The 17,496-nt window shown below is 61.3% G+C and overlaps 1 protein-coding gene across 2 annotated transcripts in view; it reads left to right on the top strand.

The window, feature by feature from the left end:
• Positions 1–2,591: 2,591 nt before the first annotated feature.
• COL7A1 (collagen type VII alpha 1 chain) overlaps positions 2,592–17,496 on the top strand; it is a 32,426-nt gene continuing 17,521 nt past the window's right edge. Inside the window, exons 1-54 of one of the 2 annotated variants that reach the window (XM_075547299.1) lie at positions 2,592–2,648; positions 2,998–3,083; positions 3,587–3,767; positions 4,445–4,604; positions 4,691–4,784; positions 4,874–5,035; positions 5,246–5,409; positions 5,489–5,618; positions 5,708–5,824; positions 5,941–6,087; positions 6,166–6,282; positions 6,366–6,515; positions 6,601–6,723; positions 7,154–7,297; positions 7,395–7,520; positions 7,617–7,760; positions 8,322–8,441; positions 8,761–8,904; positions 9,180–9,305; positions 9,392–9,538; positions 9,738–9,860; positions 10,178–10,324; positions 10,708–10,842; positions 10,925–11,071; positions 11,150–11,286; positions 11,838–11,964; positions 12,037–12,183; positions 12,275–12,447; positions 12,536–12,571; positions 12,645–12,671; positions 12,769–12,804; positions 12,879–12,941; positions 13,397–13,468; positions 13,589–13,624; positions 13,777–13,812; positions 13,922–13,993; positions 14,107–14,184; positions 14,440–14,466; positions 14,551–14,604; positions 14,731–14,793; positions 14,899–14,958; positions 15,065–15,100; positions 15,253–15,297; positions 15,381–15,416; positions 15,713–15,757; positions 15,851–15,886; positions 15,996–16,031; positions 16,370–16,402; positions 16,566–16,619; positions 16,718–16,777; positions 16,873–16,908; positions 16,992–17,072; positions 17,174–17,209; positions 17,375–17,419. In XM_075547299.1, coding sequence (XP_075403414.1) covers positions 2,999–3,083; positions 3,587–3,767; positions 4,445–4,604; positions 4,691–4,784; positions 4,874–5,035; positions 5,246–5,409; positions 5,489–5,618; positions 5,708–5,824; positions 5,941–6,087; positions 6,166–6,282; positions 6,366–6,515; positions 6,601–6,723; positions 7,154–7,297; positions 7,395–7,520; positions 7,617–7,760; positions 8,322–8,441; positions 8,761–8,904; positions 9,180–9,305; positions 9,392–9,538; positions 9,738–9,860; positions 10,178–10,324; positions 10,708–10,842; positions 10,925–11,071; positions 11,150–11,286; positions 11,838–11,964; positions 12,037–12,183; positions 12,275–12,447; positions 12,536–12,571; positions 12,645–12,671; positions 12,769–12,804; positions 12,879–12,941; positions 13,397–13,468; positions 13,589–13,624; positions 13,777–13,812; positions 13,922–13,993; positions 14,107–14,184; positions 14,440–14,466; positions 14,551–14,604; positions 14,731–14,793; positions 14,899–14,958; positions 15,065–15,100; positions 15,253–15,297; positions 15,381–15,416; positions 15,713–15,757; positions 15,851–15,886; positions 15,996–16,031; positions 16,370–16,402; positions 16,566–16,619; positions 16,718–16,777; positions 16,873–16,908; positions 16,992–17,072; positions 17,174–17,209; positions 17,375–17,419 — 4,956 coding nt within the window. In that variant the 5' untranslated portion in view covers positions 2,592–2,648; position 2,998. Of the gene's footprint in view, positions 2,649–2,794; positions 2,872–2,997; positions 3,084–3,586; positions 3,768–4,444; positions 4,605–4,690; positions 4,785–4,873; positions 5,036–5,245; positions 5,410–5,488; positions 5,619–5,707; positions 5,825–5,940; positions 6,088–6,165; positions 6,283–6,365; positions 6,516–6,600; positions 6,724–7,153; positions 7,298–7,394; positions 7,521–7,616; positions 7,761–8,321; positions 8,442–8,760; positions 8,905–9,179; positions 9,306–9,391; positions 9,539–9,737; positions 9,861–10,177; positions 10,325–10,707; positions 10,843–10,924; positions 11,072–11,149; positions 11,287–11,837; positions 11,965–12,036; positions 12,184–12,274; positions 12,448–12,535; positions 12,572–12,644; positions 12,672–12,768; positions 12,805–12,878; positions 12,942–13,396; positions 13,469–13,588; positions 13,625–13,776; positions 13,813–13,921; positions 13,994–14,106; positions 14,185–14,439; positions 14,467–14,550; positions 14,605–14,730; positions 14,794–14,898; positions 14,959–15,064; positions 15,101–15,252; positions 15,298–15,380; positions 15,417–15,712; positions 15,758–15,850; positions 15,887–15,995; positions 16,032–16,369; positions 16,403–16,565; positions 16,620–16,717; positions 16,778–16,872; positions 16,909–16,991; positions 17,073–17,173; positions 17,210–17,374; positions 17,420–17,496 lie in introns of those variants that run through there. The other variant, XM_075547298.1, reaches the window with a different exon arrangement.

The following is a 17,496-nucleotide window of genomic DNA, read 5'->3' as shown; positions in this document are numbered from 1 at the left end:
GAGGCCGGAAGCCTTTGATGGCTGTGGGGAGCCGAGTCCAGATGTTACCACTCAGCCACATGGGGGATGTTAATCAGTCGTCCTGTCCCTGAATGTGGGGACTGTAGACAGCCTGTGTTCTGAGGGGAGTCCCGCCCTGGGAACTCAGGTGTTGGGGGGCTCTGGTCGGAAGCCCCTTGTGGTAGAGCCTGTCGCGTTGTCCTCTGGAGGCCCTGGTCCCCTGGGGTGGACCACAGGGACAGGGCTGTCTTAGAGGAAGCCTCTTCAGTGTGTTGACTCTAGATTCTGGAGGAGGGTAGCCTGGGGCACTGTTCCCTCTTGGTTTCTAACCGTTGCCTGGACAGGCAGGGCAAGAATCTTTTGCCTCCCTTTGCCGCTGACTCAGGCTCCAAGAATAGCCCTGAGCTCAATGGGGCCCAAGCCCCCTCCCTCCGCTCTGTCCCAGGCAAGTCCTGGGCTGCTGGCCGCATGAGCTCCTCCCTACCTCCTGGAGGTGGCCTGGACTTGGTGGAGCATTCTGCTGTCTAGTCCCCCTGCCATCTCCCACTCCCCAAGGCAGGTGGACAGGTAGGCCCTCATCCTATACCCCAAGTGCTTCTGTCAGGCTGTCTGGGAACCCCGTGGAGATGGAAGGGGGCCCTCCATTCGCCTGTGTAAGGAAGTTGTTGGCAGGAGACCAAGAGGAGGACCCATTCAGAAGCCGTTCCCTCCCCTCCCAGCACTCCCCCTGGAAGCAGCCCAAACAGCCCCTGTGTCACGCCCACTGCCCAGTACCCATCATCCCCGCCATGGTGAGACCATGTGTCAAGTGGAAGTGTGCTTTTTCTGGAGGTGGATGGACACGCCTTTCTTGGAAGGCCCCTCTAGGTGGGCTCAAACCCCCAGCCTTTCTGTCTGTAGCCAAGGGGGTGACAGGTGTACCACCAGGGCCTCTACTGCCACAAAGGAAGCCAAAGACCTGTGGCCACTGCCTCGAGGTCAGGAGCTGCTGGGCACTACCTATCTGGCCAGCCTGAAAAACACTGCTGGATAGGGCGAAGCCCAGGCATCTGCACCTTGGTGCTGACCAGTGGTCTGGGAGGATAAATTGTGGTGCCTGCCAGGGCCAGGCAGGAAAACCAACTGTCTGAACCCCTGGGAATCAGGACCTGATTTCTCCTGTAGCCCAGGTCTGCTGCAGGCCTAAGGGCCCAGGCATGTACCACACTGTCAGTGATCCAGCTGGTTGCACCTTGAAAGCCAAGCGGAGCAGATCTGTCGGAGGCTCTGGAAGATGAGATGTGGGCAGAGTTGGCAGGAGCAAGGCTCTCTGGCTACCGAGCAGAGTAGAGGTTGCTGACCCAGGAAGAGAGCCTGGGGGCAGACACAGCAGGATGGCTGCTTAGATAAGCAGTCTATCTGGTCCTCTGGTACTCTTAAGTGTGGGGTAACGGAGGAGGTAGGGAGGGCTGTCCCTGGGCAGTATGGATGCTCTTGCTGCCCCCCCACCCTCGCTCTGGCCATCCAGACAGCCATCAGGCCTGAGTTCAACAGAAACACCATCCCTGCCCTGCCTGCTAGCTGTAGTCCATGTCAGAAGGGGCAGGCGATAATGGTGCATGTTGGTGTGCTTTCTGGCCTGCCCCAAACTGGGGACAATAACTAGGCAGGGCTAGTTGGAGACCCGCACTTTGTAGAAGTGTTTCTGTCTTGGTGTCACCGCCTAAGAAAGACTCGCATCCTTAAGCCATTGTCCATGAACTTGGGTGTGTGGGTGGGGGTCCACTGGGGGAACTATGCAGTCACAGAAGCCAATCAGAAGGGATATGGGTAGTCAGACTGGGTAAGGAGAGGAGTGGGCAAGTACAGGTCTGAAGCTTTGGGTCTCAGGATTATCTGGGTATAAGGGAGGGAAGGATGGAGGGGCCCAGGAGGACCCTGTGCCTGGTGGGGGTGATAGGAGGAAGGGGGTCTTTAAGAAGCATCACTCAAAAAAAAAAAAAAAAAAAAGCATCATTCAAGAAACCGAATCTAGGCAGATTGAGGCTGTGCAGTTCTGGGGGTAGCCGACCTGGGGTGAGGGCAGCTCATCAGAGTGGGTGTGAGCAGAGGTCTGGAGATTCCTGAGGGATGAGTTGTCACACCGTGGGTGGTCCCTCCCTCCACATCTGGGGCAGCCCCCTCTCCCACTGAGACACAGCTGGATGGCAGCTCAGGCACACGTGTGTGCATAATGTAACACAGGCTCTCATTTCCTTCTGGCTATTCCCACCATGTGGGGGGAGGGCAGAGTCAGGAGGGCGATACCTGGGGCCTGTGTCTCCCTAGCATACTCTCAGAGGTCCTCAATTGTCAGGGCTGCTAGGACTGGTAATGGTAAGGGTGGGGTGGGGCATAGGAGGCTGAACAGACTAGACTGATGGGGGTGTCTGGATCAAGGGAATGTCTGCAACAGGACAATGGCCAGAGGGCTTGTCTGGGCTCCCCCACTGGGTGGGGGTGAGTCATCATCGCCAGCTGTGACCTCCCCTACCCACCTCTGCAGCTGCCCCCTCAGTTTCCAGGAACTTATCTCCATGCCAGCCCCTAGCAGGCCTGTCACTGGTCACTCGGATTGACCCGAAGCCACTCAGACTTCTGGCACTGCAGGGCTGGGAAGACTCCCTTGGGTATCAGCTCAGGAGGGGAACCCCAAGGGCCACCGGAGGGGGCTTTACACTTAACTAGAGTCAGATCGGCTGGCCCCAGAGGGGGGCGGGGGGTGGGGACTAGCCGGGATGGGTGGGGGCGGGCTGCCGGGGTCCCCGCCCGCCGCTCCGCCCTCCGGGATCGGGACTTTTCTGCCCGGTGCAGGCTGGACGGCTGCGGCGGCGAGAGCGGGCGGACGCGCAGGCAAGGCCGGGCTAGGCAGCTGACCGAGGGTGGGGGTAGCGTGGTCATGGGGTTCGGACTCGTAGAGGCCGCGGGGGCGAGGGGCAGCGTGAGGGTCCCAGCTGGCTGACCGTTTCCCCCACCCAGGATGCGGCTGCGACTCCTGGTGGCCGCGCTCTGTTCCTGGGTGTTGGCAGGGGCGCCAGGGGTGCGGGCCCAGAACCGGGAGAGAGGTGTGCGCGGCGCAGGAAGGACCCCGCCCGGGGCACTGCACCCTGTCACCCGTGGCTCCATCACCCTCCATCCTGGGCCCTACCACGAGACCCGCATGAATTCCTACCAAATCGCCCTGAACTTCCCAAACCCTCCTGGGACCCGCCGGGTCGCTCAAACCGCTAACCCCCCACCCCACCAAACCCCATCCCCCGCCGCTCATCCCCAATGCTGGCCCTGCAAAGGTGTTCCGAGTGCCCTAGGCCCCGCCGCGGTGCGCCCGCCTCTCCTAAACCCGCACGGGCGCCCAGATTCACCCGCTAACCGGTTTCCCCCGTGCGCCCCGCTCGCTCTTGCCCCGCATGCCCCCACCCTCCGCGCGCAACACCCCACCGCGTCGTCCGCCGGGCCCCATTCACATGAACGGATGCAGCCATCCCCACCCCAGCCCCCAAGGACCCCAGTGCGGGGAGGGAGGTCAAGGGCTCCAAGAAGATGTAGAGACCTCCCCTCCCTGCCCCAGTGACCTGCACGCGTCTGTACTCGGCTGACATCGTGTTCCTTCTGGATGGCTCCTCTTCCATTGGCCGCAGCAACTTCCGAGAGATCCGTGGCTTCCTGGAGGGGCTGGTGCTGCCTTTCGCCAGGGCCGCGGGCGCGCAGGGAGTGCGCTTTGCAGCAGTGCAGTACAGTGACGACCCACAGTGAGTGGGAGCCGAAGGCGCTGGGGATCCTCCCTGGGACAGAGGATGGAAGCCCAGAAACCCCCAAGTCAGGCCACTTCCAGGATAGGATTTGGGGAACGCAGAGACTGCCCCCAGGGAGGACCTTCTGTGGTAGAGAGAGGCAGGGGTCCCCCCTGTCTCCTTGGGACCCCCCCCCAGGCTTGTAGGCCATCAAAGGCAGGGCTATGTTTATGATCTGGAGGTGGGGACCCCCAGATGCCTCTTGGCTACTGGACACCCCATGTGCCAACCTTTTGACCACTTCAGCCCCTCCATGGCCCAGGGGGCCTTTGTGTCCTGCTCTGGCCATCCTCTCTCCTCCCATCCATCAGGCTCTTTCTCTGTAACTATTAACAAGGTATTCGGTCTTTCCTTCCCTCAGGCTGTCAGATCCCAAGAGCTCCGGGCCTGCCTGAGCCCAGGCAGGTCCTTAAGGGCACCTGTTAACTTAGGGCTAGAGGTAGGCCAGGCTAGAGGCTCTCTCAATGGGCGGGGGTGGGGGGTGGGAGGGAGGCGGGGAGGGGAGATCAGACACCACAGAACCAAGAGGACTCCCAAGGGAGTCTGATGCCCAGGACCTCTCCTGTGGAAGTTTCCTAGAGGCAGGGCCTAGAGAGGGCCTGCCCCTGGATTCTTGCCACTGCCCAACCCTACAGGACAGAATTTGGCCTGGACGCGTTCAGCTCGGGGGCAGATGCAATCCGGGCTATCCGTGAGCTCTCCTACAAGGGGGGCAACACCCGCACTGGAGCCGGGATCCTCCATGTGGCCGACCACATCTTCCTGCCCCACCTGGCCCGGCCCGGTGTCTCCAAGGTGACCCCTCCTCTTCCCAGGTTTCCCCAGGCGCCTCAGATCAAGTGTCTGAGGTTGCCCTGACCGGACCCTTGCTCCTGCCCCAGGTCTGCATCCTCATCACAGATGGGAAGTCCCAGGACCTGGTGGACGCCGCGGCCCAGAGGCTGAAGGGGCAGGGTGTCAAGCTGTTTGCTGTCGGTGAGCATCAAGCTGGGGGGCCAGGTCAGCTGGGACAAGGATCAGTCAGAGGGCACGTGACCGCTGACTTTCGGTGGGTGTCACTTCAGGGATCAAGAACGCCGACCCGGAGGAGCTGAAGCGGGTTGCCTCCCAGCCCACCAGCGATTTCTTCTTCTTCGTCAATGACTTCAGCATCTTAAGGACGTTGCTACCCCTTGTCTCCCGCCGTGTCTGCACGACTGCGGGCGGTGTGCCTGTGACCCTGCCTCGTGAGTTCCTGCCCCCACAGGCCCCTGACCCCAACCCTGCCCTGGCAGTGTGAACTCTACCCCAAGTGCTCCTGGTCCTTGACTCCACCACGCTGGGACTGCTGTCTCCTGACCCAGACCTAGACGTGCCGAGCCCACACCATGTGCTCCCCACCAGGGCCAACCTTTGACCCTCCTGCCTCCATACCCCACAATTCCCTCCACTTCTAGCTGATGACGTGAGCACTGGCCCACGGGAACTGGTGCTGTTGGAGGCGGGCAGTCAATTTCTCCGAGTACAGTGGACGGCAGCCAGCGGCCCTGTGACTGGCTACAAGGTCCAGTACGCTCCTTTGACAGGACTTGGGCAGCCATTGCCGGGCGAGCGGCTAGAGGTAAGGATGGGAAGAAGTGGGGAGCAGGGGGTTGGGAACTTGGCTGGGCAAGATGAGGTGACCTCTGACCCTGGCCCAGGTGAGCGTCCCAGCGGATGAGACCAGCATCCAGCTACAGGGCCTCCGGCCGCAGACCGAATACCAGGTCACCGTGGTTGCTCTCTACGCCAACAGCATTGGGGAAGCTGTGAGCATGACAGCTCGGACCAGTGAGTGATGCTTTCCCCTCTAACCCCACTACCCACCCCATGTCCTTTCCCACTCCTCACCCCTCATCTCTGATGGGACCTTCCCCCAGCTGCCCTGGAGGGGCCGAAGCTGACCATCCAGAACACCACAACCCACAGCCTCCTGGTGGCCTGGGGGCCTGTGTCCAGTGCCACTGGCTACCGAGTGAGCTGGCGGGACCTTAGTGGTGAGTGACATGTGTCCGCTGGGGGCAGGGGGCTCTTGGCCTCAGACAGGAATAGATTGTAGAGTCATGAGCCTACAGGACCCACTGACCTTGCTGTGTCCCCCATGCCCTCCTAGGTGGGGCTGCAGAACACCAGGAGCTGAGTGGGGGGCAGCGGTCAGTGTTGCTGCGGGGCCTGAAGCCTGGCACAGAGTATGAGGTGACTGTGAGCACACTACTTGGCCGCACGGTGGGGCCTGCCACCACCTTAACTGCCCGCACAGGTGAGATATAAGGCCAAGGACTTTCATTAGGCGGGGTGGGGGCGGGCCAGTGACCGACGCCCCATGTGCTCTGGGCAGACACCTCCGTCGAGCAGACTCTGTATCCGGTCATTCTGGGACCCACGTCCATCCTGCTGTCTTGGAAACTGGTGCCAGAAGCCCGAGGCTATCGGCTAGAGTGGCGGCGAGAGAGTGGTCAGTGCCCGACCAGGGGTCGGGGTGGGGGTGGCGGGCAGGAGGCCGGGCCTCAGCTGACCAGACTGCGCCCCGCCCTCCAGGGTTAGAGCCACCCAAGAAGGTGGAGCTTTCCGCTGAAAAAAGCAGCTACCTTCTGGACCAGCTGCAGCCAGGCACGGAATACCGCCTCACGCTCTACACCCTGCTCGAGGGCCGAGAGGTGGCCACGCCCGCGGCTGTGGTCCCCACTGGTGAGGGCTTGGTGGGGCTGGCTGCGGAAAGCCGGGGAAGCACCTGGGGCTCCAGGCCGCCTCTCACCTTGTGCCCTCCAACCAGAGCTGCCCGTGGGCCCGGTGACAGACCTACAAGCGATCGAGTTGCCCGGGCAACGAGTGCGGGTGTCTTGGAGTCCAGTCCCAGAGGCCACCGAGTACCGCATCACTGTGCGCAGCATCCAGGGTGAGGGAACCTGGCCAGCACTGCCCCTTCCAGCATTGGTCTGAGTGCACCCTCACCTACCCTTCCACTCCTGGGCCCCTGTGGCCTCCTCCCCTTCTTCCTACCCACCCACCTCCCAAGATGGCACTGAGCAAAGATGGCCCCGTGACTTCCTTTCCTCCACCGTCTCACCCTCTGTTGCTGTCCATGGACTTCCACCTCGTGTCCCTGGCACTGACCTCTGCCACCCTGTGTTCTTGTCCACCTGTGACCTCGTCATCCTGCGTCCCATTTCTCACGGACCTCACCGTCCCCAGATCCCCACCTCGTTCTGTGTCCCTGGCCCCCACCGACCGCCATCAGCCCGCACCCCTGCCTCTCACTGAGCTCTGGCATCCCAAGTCCCCGGGCATCACTAAGCCATGCTCTCCCACCCCGCCTTGTCCCTCAGGGGTTGAGAGGACACTCGTGCTTCCCCGGAGTCAGACGGACTTTGACTTGGATGACGTCCGGGCGGGGCTCAGCTACACCGTGCGGGTGTCTGCTCGAGTGGGCACCCGAGAGGGTGGTGCCAGTGTTCTCACTGTGCGCCGCGGTGAGCACTGCATGGAGACTGGGGTGGGGGGTGGGCAGTTGTCTGGCCTGCTCTGCTCCTGCTCCTGACGCCCATCTTTGCCTCACTTGAATCACAGAGCCTGAGACTACACTTGCCATCCCAGGGCTGCGGGTTGTGGCATCAGATGCCACACGAGTGAGGGTGGCCTGGGGGCCTGTGCCTGGAGCCAGTGGATTTCGGGTCAGCTGGAGGACCGGCAGTGGTCAGTGTGTGTGTGTGTGTGTGTGTGTGTGTGTGTGTGAGTCGTTAGGGTGTAGGGACTGAGGGGACCCACGCCAACTTGCTCCTCTGCCTCTAGATGAGACATCCAGCCAGATACTCTCAGGAGACTCTACTGTCACAGACATCACAGGGCTGCGGCCTGGGACCTCCTACCAAGTGGCCGTATCGGCTCTGCGTGGAAGAGAAGAAGGCTCCCCAGTGGCCATTGTGGCTCAAACTGGTCAGGGTCTGACCAGGCTCTCCGCCTCCCGTGCCCCTTCAGACCCCATGCCTCCCAGCCAAGGGCCCTGCTTCTCCCCAGAACCCCAGTCTCCCCTTCAGATTCCAACAGCCTCCTCCCTGGAAGCCCCTGCTTCCACTTCAGTCTCTCTTGCCTCTTCTGAAGCCCCTTGCCTCAGATTCCCACCGTTCCACCCTCAGAATGTCAGTCTCACTGACCACTGCTGCCTTTTCTACTGGCTCCTCCCTGCCTCCCCTCTCACACTTATCCTCTCTCCTTCCTCAGACCCATCCCCAACCCCTAAGACCTTCGTCAGATCCCCTGACCTCTGCCAGATCCCCTGACCTCCCCTGTTAGACACTGCAGTTCCTTAGATTTCCATTCCCTCATCTGTCAGGGCCCCCACTCCTTCCCCATGGAATTGCTGCCTCCTGTTAGACCCCCCTGCCCTTCCTTCTCACATGACCCTCACTACCTCCCCCACCCTTCTACTTCCTCTCCTGCTAGACCCCGCTGCCAGCTCCTCTATCAGACTTTCTCCCCCACTACCTTTCTCCCCAGAACCACTGGGCCCAGTAAGGACCATCCACGTGACTCAGACAGGCAGCTCATCTGTCACCATCAACTGGACCCGAGTTCCTGGGGCCACTGGATACCGGATCTCCTGGCGCTCAGGGCATGGTGGGGACCAGGGGCTCCAGAGGGTCGGGGGAGACAGGTCTGGCTGGAACAGAGATGGGTCCAGGGGTGTAGCAAGGGGAGGAGGCAAGCTTGCCCCAGGGTTCAAGTCCAAGGGGGCACCAGATAGTACAAGGCACGAATGATGGCTGAGATAGGGAAGGGGGTTAGTGGGGAGGCATTTCTGTCCATACATCACCACCGCCAATACCTATTCATCTTGAAATTGGGAGGAGTTGTAACAGACCTCCTGGGTGCACAGCCTCACTGTGATTCTGGGTGTGTGTGTGTGTGTCCTGAAATCACCCCATCCCTACCCCAGGTCCTGAGAGGTCCCAGTTGGTCTCTGGGGAGGACACAGTGGCCGAGCTGGACGGGCTGAAGCCGGACAGCGAGTACACAGTGCATGTGCGGGCACACGTGGCTGGCGTGGACGGGGCTCCTGCCTCTGTGGTTGTTAGGACCGGTGAGTGGATCCTGGCCAGCTGCTAGCCAGGCCTCATCAGGCCCCAGGCCCTGCCGTGTATTCTCACAGTGTCAGCAGCCCACTCCTGTGACTGCCCAACCCCATTGGCCAGCCCCACACTGAGTAAATGTCCATGTATCTCCTGATCCCCACACTGCCCACTCCCTCTCAGGGGTTGCCTGCACTGCCCCCTGTCCACACTAACCACATGCTGACCGATGCTGCTGCCGCCCTTTTCTCCTGGAGCTGACCCCTCACCCTGCCTCTGCCTCCAGCACCTGAACCCGTGGGCACGGTCTCAAAGCTGCAGATCCTCAACGCATCCAGTGATGTTTTGCGGGTCACCTGGGTGGGCGTCGATGGAGCCACGCACTACAGACTGTCCTGGGGCCGGAGTGAGGGTATGCTTGCTGGCGCTGGCCACCCTCTTGTCCTTCCTGGCAAGCCACTCCCACCCCTGGCTCTTACCACTTGCTCTCCTGGCCAGGTGGCCCCACTCAGGAGCAGCTCCTGCCGGGAAACAGGGACTCTGCGGAGATCCGGGGCCTGGAAGGCGGTGTCAGCTACTCGGTGCACGTGACTGCGCTGGTTGGGGATCGCGAGGGCGCGCCGGTCTCCGTCGTCGTCACCACACGTAGGCTCTCCCAGACGGTTTGGGACCCGGGGCTTGTGCATGGGACTAGATGGGGGACCCTAGATGGGAACTGTGAGCCCTCAGGGGTCCGAGGAGGGTGCCTGCCGCCTGGACTTGCAGAGGGGCCGCTTGGGACAATGACCAGCTAGGATTGGCCTGTGGGGACAGAGCCCTTCCGAGTCCCGCGTGTTCTCTGCAGCCCCCGAGGCGCCCCCCGCCCTGAGGACCTTGCGCATCGTGCAGCGTGGAGAGCACTCGTTGAGGCTACGCTGGGAGCCGGTGCCCGGGGCACTCGGCTACCTCCTGCGCTGGGGACCTGAGGGTGAGAGGGGCTCCGGGTAGGGCGCCCCTGACTGTTGGCATCCAGGATGTAGGGGGCTGGTCAGTGGGGCAGAGGGATTGTTGAGGGGGTCAATGAGGGTGGGTGGGACCTGTCAGTCATAGGCTGAGGGATCAGTGACTTATCGATAGGAGACAGGATCAGCAGATTGGGGGAATCTGTCCAAAGGTGGGCAGGAGAGTAGATGGCCCCCTAAGCAGTCAGTGAAGTGGTGGGTCCATGAGTGTGCTGGGCAGCGTCTGCTGCTCCCTTGACCCACCCTCTTGCTCCCACCACCCCTCCTCCCATGCCTACTCCAGGTGGCCAGAAGCAGGTCCAGCAGCTGGGCCCTGAGTCCAGCAGCTACCACCTGGATGGACTAGAACCAGGGACCCTGTACCACGTGTGGCTTAGTGTCCTGGGCCCAGCTGGAGAAGGACCCCCCACCGAGGTGACTGCACACACTGGTGAGCTCACAGGACCCATCCTGTTGGTGTGACCTCCCTCAACTTGGTGTGACCTCCCCCTCCTTGGTGTGCTCCCCCTACCTTAGTGAGACCTCCCTCTCCTTAGTGTGATCACCTGTCTTGGTGTGATCTTCCCCTCCTTGGTGTGACCCCCTGTCTTGGTGTGACCTCCCCTGCTTTGGTGTAGTCTCCCCCACAAATTGCCCACCCTGGTTTTCTGGACAGTTGACCTTGAGCAACTCCTGCTGTGGCCTCTCTACCACCCCCAGTGCCAGGCTGGTCCCAGCACCCTCCGCCCGACATTGCCTTCATGAAGATAACCCAGTTCTTCAAAGGGCACCAAGACATTGCCTCTGACCCCTGATCCTTGATTTCCCCTTCAGAGTCACCTCAAGTCCCAAGGACTGACCTGCGGGTGGTGGGCACCTCAATAGACTCCGTGACCCTGGCCTGGACCCCGGTGTCCAGGGCATCTAGCTACATTTTGTCCTGGCGGCCACTCAGAGACCTTGGTCAAGGTGAGGGGGAGGCCAGGCTGGGTGGGCTGGCATTTGGGGCCCCATGAAGGGTTACTGTTTAACAAAGCTCTGTCCCCTGCAGAGGTGCCTGGGACCCCGCAGACACTGCCGGGAGTCTCAAACTCCCAGCGGGTGACTGGCCTGGAGCCTGGTGTCTCCTACGTCTTCTTCCTGACACCTGTCCAGGATGGCGTGCGGGGCCCAGAGGCCTCTGTCACACACAGCCCAGGTCGGTGGGCATCTGGGAGGGCCTTCAGAGTGTGACTGGATGGGCTGAGCATGTTGGTGACTCAGCTGCTTCCTGCAGGGTGCCCCCAGGGCTTCATGGATGTGGTGTTCTTGGTGCATACCACGCGGGACAATGCTCACCGCTCGGAGGCCGTGAAGAGGGCTCTGGAGCGTCTGGTGTCTGCACTTGGGCCCCTGGGGCCTCAGGCGATTCAGGTTTGGTCCCAGAGAGGCAGTCTAAGTCTAAACCTCTGCAACTCCTGCCCATCGGCTATACCAGCTCCACCTCATCCTACCTTTCCCACCAACTCTAGTCTCCTAGGCCAGAGTTCCTTGGCTCCCTATCTTGCTGTCTTGGCTGATCCCTATGTAGTTTAGGCTAGGGAGCCCTGGTGACATGTCTAGTAGGTTACTCATGGGGCTGCTAGCCACAAGGACAGCAGTTCAAATCCACCAAGTGCACTTTGGGAGAAAGATGAGGCTTTCTTCTCCCATCAACAGTTACAGACTTGGGAAACCATAGGGGGCAGTTCTACTCTGTCCTATAGGTTGCTGAAAGCTAGAATTAATTCAATGGCAGAGAGGTTGAGGGTTTTTATTTAAAAAATCGTATAGATTTATTCAACACTCAGCTCTGTGTCTCCCCCATGCCTGTTCTATTACCTCCTCCCTCTCGAGCTCCCACCTTACGGTGTTACCGCTAGGCTCTGTGCCCCACACCCCATCTCTACCTGTCCCTCTCCCCAGGATCTCTCTCTTTCCACCAGGTTGGCCTCCTGTCCTATAGTCACCGGCCCTCCCCTCTGTTCCCGCTGAACAGTTCCCATGACCTTGGAACCATCTTGCAGAAGATCCGTGACATCCCCTACATAGACCCCAGCGGAAACAACCTGGGTGAGCCTGGGTTCCGGGGGCTTCCCCCTGGGGAGCTTGAAGTGGGGGGTTCTGACAGGGCTTTCCTCCCAGGCTCTGCCGTGGTTACAACTCAAAGGCACCTGTTGGCACCGGATGCTCCTGGGCGCCGCCGGCATGCCCCTGGGGTGATGGTTCTGTTGGTGGATGAACCCCTGAGAGGTGACATCTTTGGTGCCATCCGTGAGGCCCAGGTTGCTGGTAAGGAGTGTGGTGGGTGGGAAGAGGGTCTGCAGGCTGAGAGGGCCACAGTAGAGTCCTCACACTGGCTACTCCTGGACATGCTTCTTAGGGCTCAGCGTGATGATACTGGGGCTGGCGGGAGCTGACTCCGAGCAGCTTCGTCGGTTGGTGCCCGCCACGGACCCTGCACAGACTTTCTTTGCTGTGGATGATGGCCTGAGTCTGTACCGGGCTGTTGGTGGGCTGGCAGCAGCCCTGTGCCAGGCAGCATCAGGCACCCAGGTTCGGAAGAAGCCTCTGGGGGGACTAGGAGGGGATCTGGGGACTCTTGATAAACATGTGTGACATCACCGAGACCCTCTGTCCACAGCCACAGCCAGGACCTTGCACCGTTCAGTGTCCCAAGGTAAGCGCCCCGGGCTGAGGGCTGCATTGGCTCTCCAGCCGACCTGGAGCCTCATCTGCTCCTGTTTCCCCAGGGCCAGAAGGGCGAGCCTGGTGAGATCGTGAGTGTTTCCGGTGGGGGCTGAGAGGATGGGAGCGTGGTCAGCGGGGGGTGGGGGGGTGCTGGCAGCTCAGGCCTCACTGGGTCACTCTTCCTAGGGCCTGACAGGACACGCTGGGCCCCCTGGTCTCCCGGTAAGTGCCTGTCCCCATGTGTCCTCTTATGTCCAGCCTGGCTCACTCCCATCTTACCTGTTCTCTGCTTTCAGGGCAGGGCTGGTTCCCCAGGGCCCCGGGGGCCCCCCGGAAGCACCACTGTACAAGGAGAGAGGGTGAGTGTGGGGCCTGGGGTGCTTCCTCTGGGGATGCTGCTCAAGGTTTCCCCAGGGTTTTAGAAGAGAGAAGGGAAAAACAGAATTAAAATGACAGGGTACTCCTAGAAGCCCAAGGGGAGATTATAGCCCACATCAGAGATGTTCTGGATGACTGGGATGGGGTGGGACTGCACAGCCCCCTGGAGGGCCCCGGTGGAGGCTGTCCATCCCAGAGGAAGAGCAGCAGCCCGTCGCTGTCCTTGAGCCTGGGCCTGGGCTCATCACTGTCTTTGGGCCTGGGACTGGGCTCCATCCGTTCCCAGTGGCCACTTCTCGGCGCCACGGGATTGTCCCTGACAACCCTCAGGTCCTGTGGGGCGAGAAGTCTGGATGAACGTTCTGGGTTCCCCCAGTACACTGGGGGCCTGGGGAGGGGAAGAGACCCATCTTGCCTGACCTCATTGGCTCCTTAGGGCCTCCCTGGAGTGGATGGGCCTCCAGGCAGCCCTGGCCGCACTGGACCTCCCGGGACCCCAGGCCCAAAGGTGAGCCAGCCTTGCCACAGTGGGCCCTGTGTTGGGCTCATGGCTTCAACTAAGGGGGATGCACTACCTGAGTGGGAGTCGCGGGGAGGTGGTTCTGATTTTGACCTCTCCTGATGACAGGGTTCCCCAGGGTGGCCTGGCCCTCGCGGAGAGACGGTAGGTGCCTCCCCCATCCGGCCCTCTCCCCCAGGTGTTTTTTTCTTCTTCTGTGGGGTGGGGAACCTCAGGGGTGGGGCATTACTGACCGAGGAGAGGCCTCCCTGGGACTCATGCCTCTCAAGCACCACTCTGTTCTGTTTTGTCTCCAGGGAGACCGAGGGCCCCGAGGCCCGAAAGGGGAGCCGGTAGGTGAAGGGAAAGGGAGGGCACCAGGGTGCCCTAGGGAGGAACCTGGGTAGCCTCCCCTCCGTGCCACCACACCTGGACTCTGCCCACTGCTCTCTGTCCCTGCAGGGGGAGCCTGGACGCGTGACTGGAGGCGAGGGCCCGGGGCTTCCTGGACAGAAAGGAGACCCCGGCCTGCCGGTTAGTGCCAGGGTGTGCGGTGGAGCTGCTGTGGGGTTTGGAAACCATCTGCATGAGGCAAGATGGAAGAAGACCCTTGGGGGTTGTATCTTACACCTTGTCTCCTCTACCAGGGTCCCCCTGGACCTCGAGGCCCATTGGGGGATCTGGGCCCCCGTGGGCCCCCAGGACTTCCTGGGACATCATTGAAGGTGACAGCAAGACTCCCCAGGTGGTCTCTTGACCTCCATATGACCCAGTGACCTGATGAACCCCGTGGGAACTCCTCAATTCCTGCTCTTTGCCTGGAGCCCCCATGGCCCTTTGAACCCCTCCCTCCCTTCCTCCCTCCTCCATTCCCTCCTCGAGGGTCCCCAGAACCCAATTTGACCCTGTGACCTATCATCCCTCTTGTTATCTTGGGGAGGTATGGCCCCGGGGTCATGGGGTCATGGTCTGTCTTGCAGGGGGACAAAGGCGATCGTGGGGACCGGGTAAGTGGGATAAGGTAGGCTGGGGGTGGGGGTGGGGGTGGGGTATGATCCCCTGTCTCTCTCCTGACTTCTTGTTCTCCCCAGGGGCCTCCTGGACCAGGGCATGGTGGCACTGCTATAGGGGATCCGGGGCTGCCGGTAAGGGGGTCTGAAGGCTTAGCTGTGGGGCCTGGGGCTTAACGTGCGTTCAGGCATGTAGGGAGAGGGGTCATGGGCTCCGCTGGGCTGGTGAGTGGATGCTCACATTGGTTCACTTCCTCCTAGGGCCTCCCTGGAAGCCCTGGACCTCAAGGCCCACCCGGCCCCTCTGGAGAGAAAGGAGAGAAGGTAGAAGACCTGGCCTCTCCGGGTTCTAGTTCTGAGTTGAGGGGTCCCTGGGTATTGGGGAGTAGGGCCTCCTCTGGCCTTCTCATTCATATGTTTCTCCTTTAGGGGGATTGTGAGGATGGGGCCCCAGGCCTCCCAGGACAACCTGGAACCCCAGGTCAGCGGGTGAGTATGGGGTCCTGGAATTCTGTGTGTCGTGAGCAGACCTGTCCCCCACACCCCCAACCAACAACCCCTCGCTCTGTAACCCCCTCTGTGTCATCCCTCACAGGGCCCACGAGGACCTCCTGGAGATGTTGGCCCCAAAGTGAGTGCCATTTGGTGGTAGTGGGTGGGGTATTTGGCTGGGAGGTTCAAGTTCTTTCTGGACCCAAGTTCACTATTTTGGGGCTGTTGATGGCATGTTTGGCTTGAGATGCCTTGTCCGGGAGATTTGATGGCTGGCCCATCTCTTGTCAGGGTGATCAGGGGCTGACAGGGAACTTGGGTGAACCTGGAGAAAAGGTGAGTGCGGGCGGGAGGTGCAGGGGATCAGGGCCTTGGATGGTCAGGATTGGATTCAGCTCTGACCCTTTGCACTCCATCAGGGTGAACGTGGACCCTCTGGCCCAGTGGGGCCCCAGGTGAGCCCGATGACCCCCAATGCCAGTGTCCGCTGACTTGGACTCTGGTCCCCTTTGGGTTCTGATTTCTCCGCCGGGACCCTCCCTGCTCTGGTGCTCCTCCATCTCTCTACATGACACCCAATCAGCGGCTGACCCTCAGCACCAGGGTCCTAACATCTAACCCCCCTGACCTGGCCTTGACCTCCTACTGAGTTGGACCCATCCTGAGCTAAATTCTGACTCCTGAGGGCCCACCCCACTGCCCTGGTTTCCCATGATCCTCACTCGGATCAGCATATGGTTCTCTCGCCCAGGGACTGCCGGGGGCTGCAGGACGGCCCGGACTGGAGGGTCCTGAGGTGAGTCTGTGAAGGTGGAGGGACCAGGAGTGGTGCTTTCCCGTGCCCCTCCCCTCCCCTAGCCCTCTAGGCTCACGCTTTCTCTGTGTGCAGGGCCCACCAGGACCCACTGGCCGCCCAGGAGAGAAGGTGAGTCCCCATCTGAGGATAGCGCCCCTGGAGCCAGGGACATGGCAGGGGGGCCCCTGGGTTCCTGGGTGGGCCTCTGACTCATCTTTCCTCTTTCCTCTCTCCGCAGGGGGAGCCTGGTCCCCCTGGGGACCCTGCAGTGATGGTAGGTGCAGAGTGGGGGGGACGTAAGCACAGCGCGGCCACTGGAGCACTGATGTACCTGCCAGCTTCTTTCGGACTGGGACCCTGCAGACACCCTGAGACCCTGGGTAGCTCAGAGCGCCCGCCAGGGATCTCCATATCATAACTTGCCTCCTGTTGCCTCCTGTGGCAGGCCTGGGACCCCATACAGGGCCTGGGCCCCATTTCCTGCAGCCCCTGCCTGCATGCTGCGAGTCAAGCTCAGTGACTCCTAGTTCCCAGATTGCAGCCCAGGATGTGGTCCTATGCCCCACCCCACCCCAGATAGGACCAACCTGGGTCTGCTTTGTTTGTTTTCAGGGGCCTATGGGTGCTGGAGCCAAAGGGGAGAAGGTGAGTGTAGGGTAGGAGAGGGGTGGGAGCTGCAGAGTCCGGTTCTAGGTCAGAGGACCTGCCTGTGGTGGGCCCTGGAGCTCAGGGGGGTTGCTGGTCTGTTGGGGAGGGGGGTGTCTCTGGAGGCCAGCGGTGCTGAAGATGATGGTCTTTGTGACTCCAGGGAGAAGTGGGGCCCACGGGGCTCAGAGGACCTGCTGGAGTCAAAGGGGAGCGGGTGAGTGAGTGAGGATGAGGAGAAGGGAGGAGGGGACATGAGGAGGAGGGAGCTGTCATCCTGGCAGCCATCCTGGCTTCTGATCCTTTTGTTCACAGGGACCACCAGGGTTGGTTCTTCCTGGAGACCCTGGCCCCAAGGGGGACCCTGGAGACCAGGTGCATACAGGGAGGGATAGGGTAAAACAGAGGTGGCCGAGGCAGGGCGCTGGGAGCGCTGATACAGTCCTGCCCCCTTTCTCCACCTCTTCCAGGGTCCCATCGGCCTCACTGGGAGAGCAGGGCCTCCGGTGAGTAGCTGGGACCTGGCTTACACACAACCTCCAGGCTGCGGGGTGTGTCCTGTGTCACCTCACTCCTGCCTCCTCCACAGGGTGACTCGGGGCCTTCTGGAGAGAAGGGGGACCCTGGTCGGACTGGGTCCCCGGGACCTGTTGGCCCCCGAGGACGAGATGTAAGTTCCTTGAGCGGGGGTGGGGGAGTCATGAGTCGTGGGTAGGGGTGTAGTTGGCACCACTGGGGGCTGGGGCCGGGACTGATGCTCCTGTCTCACAGGGTGAAGTTGGAGAGAAAGGTGATGAAGGCCCTCAGGTGAGACTCTCCCTGCTGTGGATTTGGACCTTTCCCTGTCCTCCTGATGGGTTGGGGGGTCATTGAGTCCACCCCTCGGCCCCCTGCCCAGCCTGTGCTCAGCCCTTCCTTTGCCCCGCTCTCCAACTTGCTCTGATCCTAAGTCCTGGCTCTCTCTGTCTCCAGGGGGACCCCGGCTTGCCAGGAAAAGCCGGGGAGCGTGGCCTTCGGGTGAGCGGCTTGTCCAGTTGGTGGGGACAAGAGGGGGCTGATGGGAGGACCTGTAGAGTGAGCGGAGGTGTATGATG

The sequence above is a fragment of the Tenrec ecaudatus genome, chromosome 4, assembly GCF_050624435.1.
Source record: "Tenrec ecaudatus isolate mTenEca1 chromosome 4, mTenEca1.hap1, whole genome shotgun sequence".
NCBI classification, from domain to species: Eukaryota; Metazoa; Chordata; class Mammalia; order Afrosoricida; family Tenrecidae; genus Tenrec; species Tenrec ecaudatus.
Note: the sequence above shows the minus strand (reverse complement) of the source record. Positions and strands in the feature narration are given on the sequence as shown.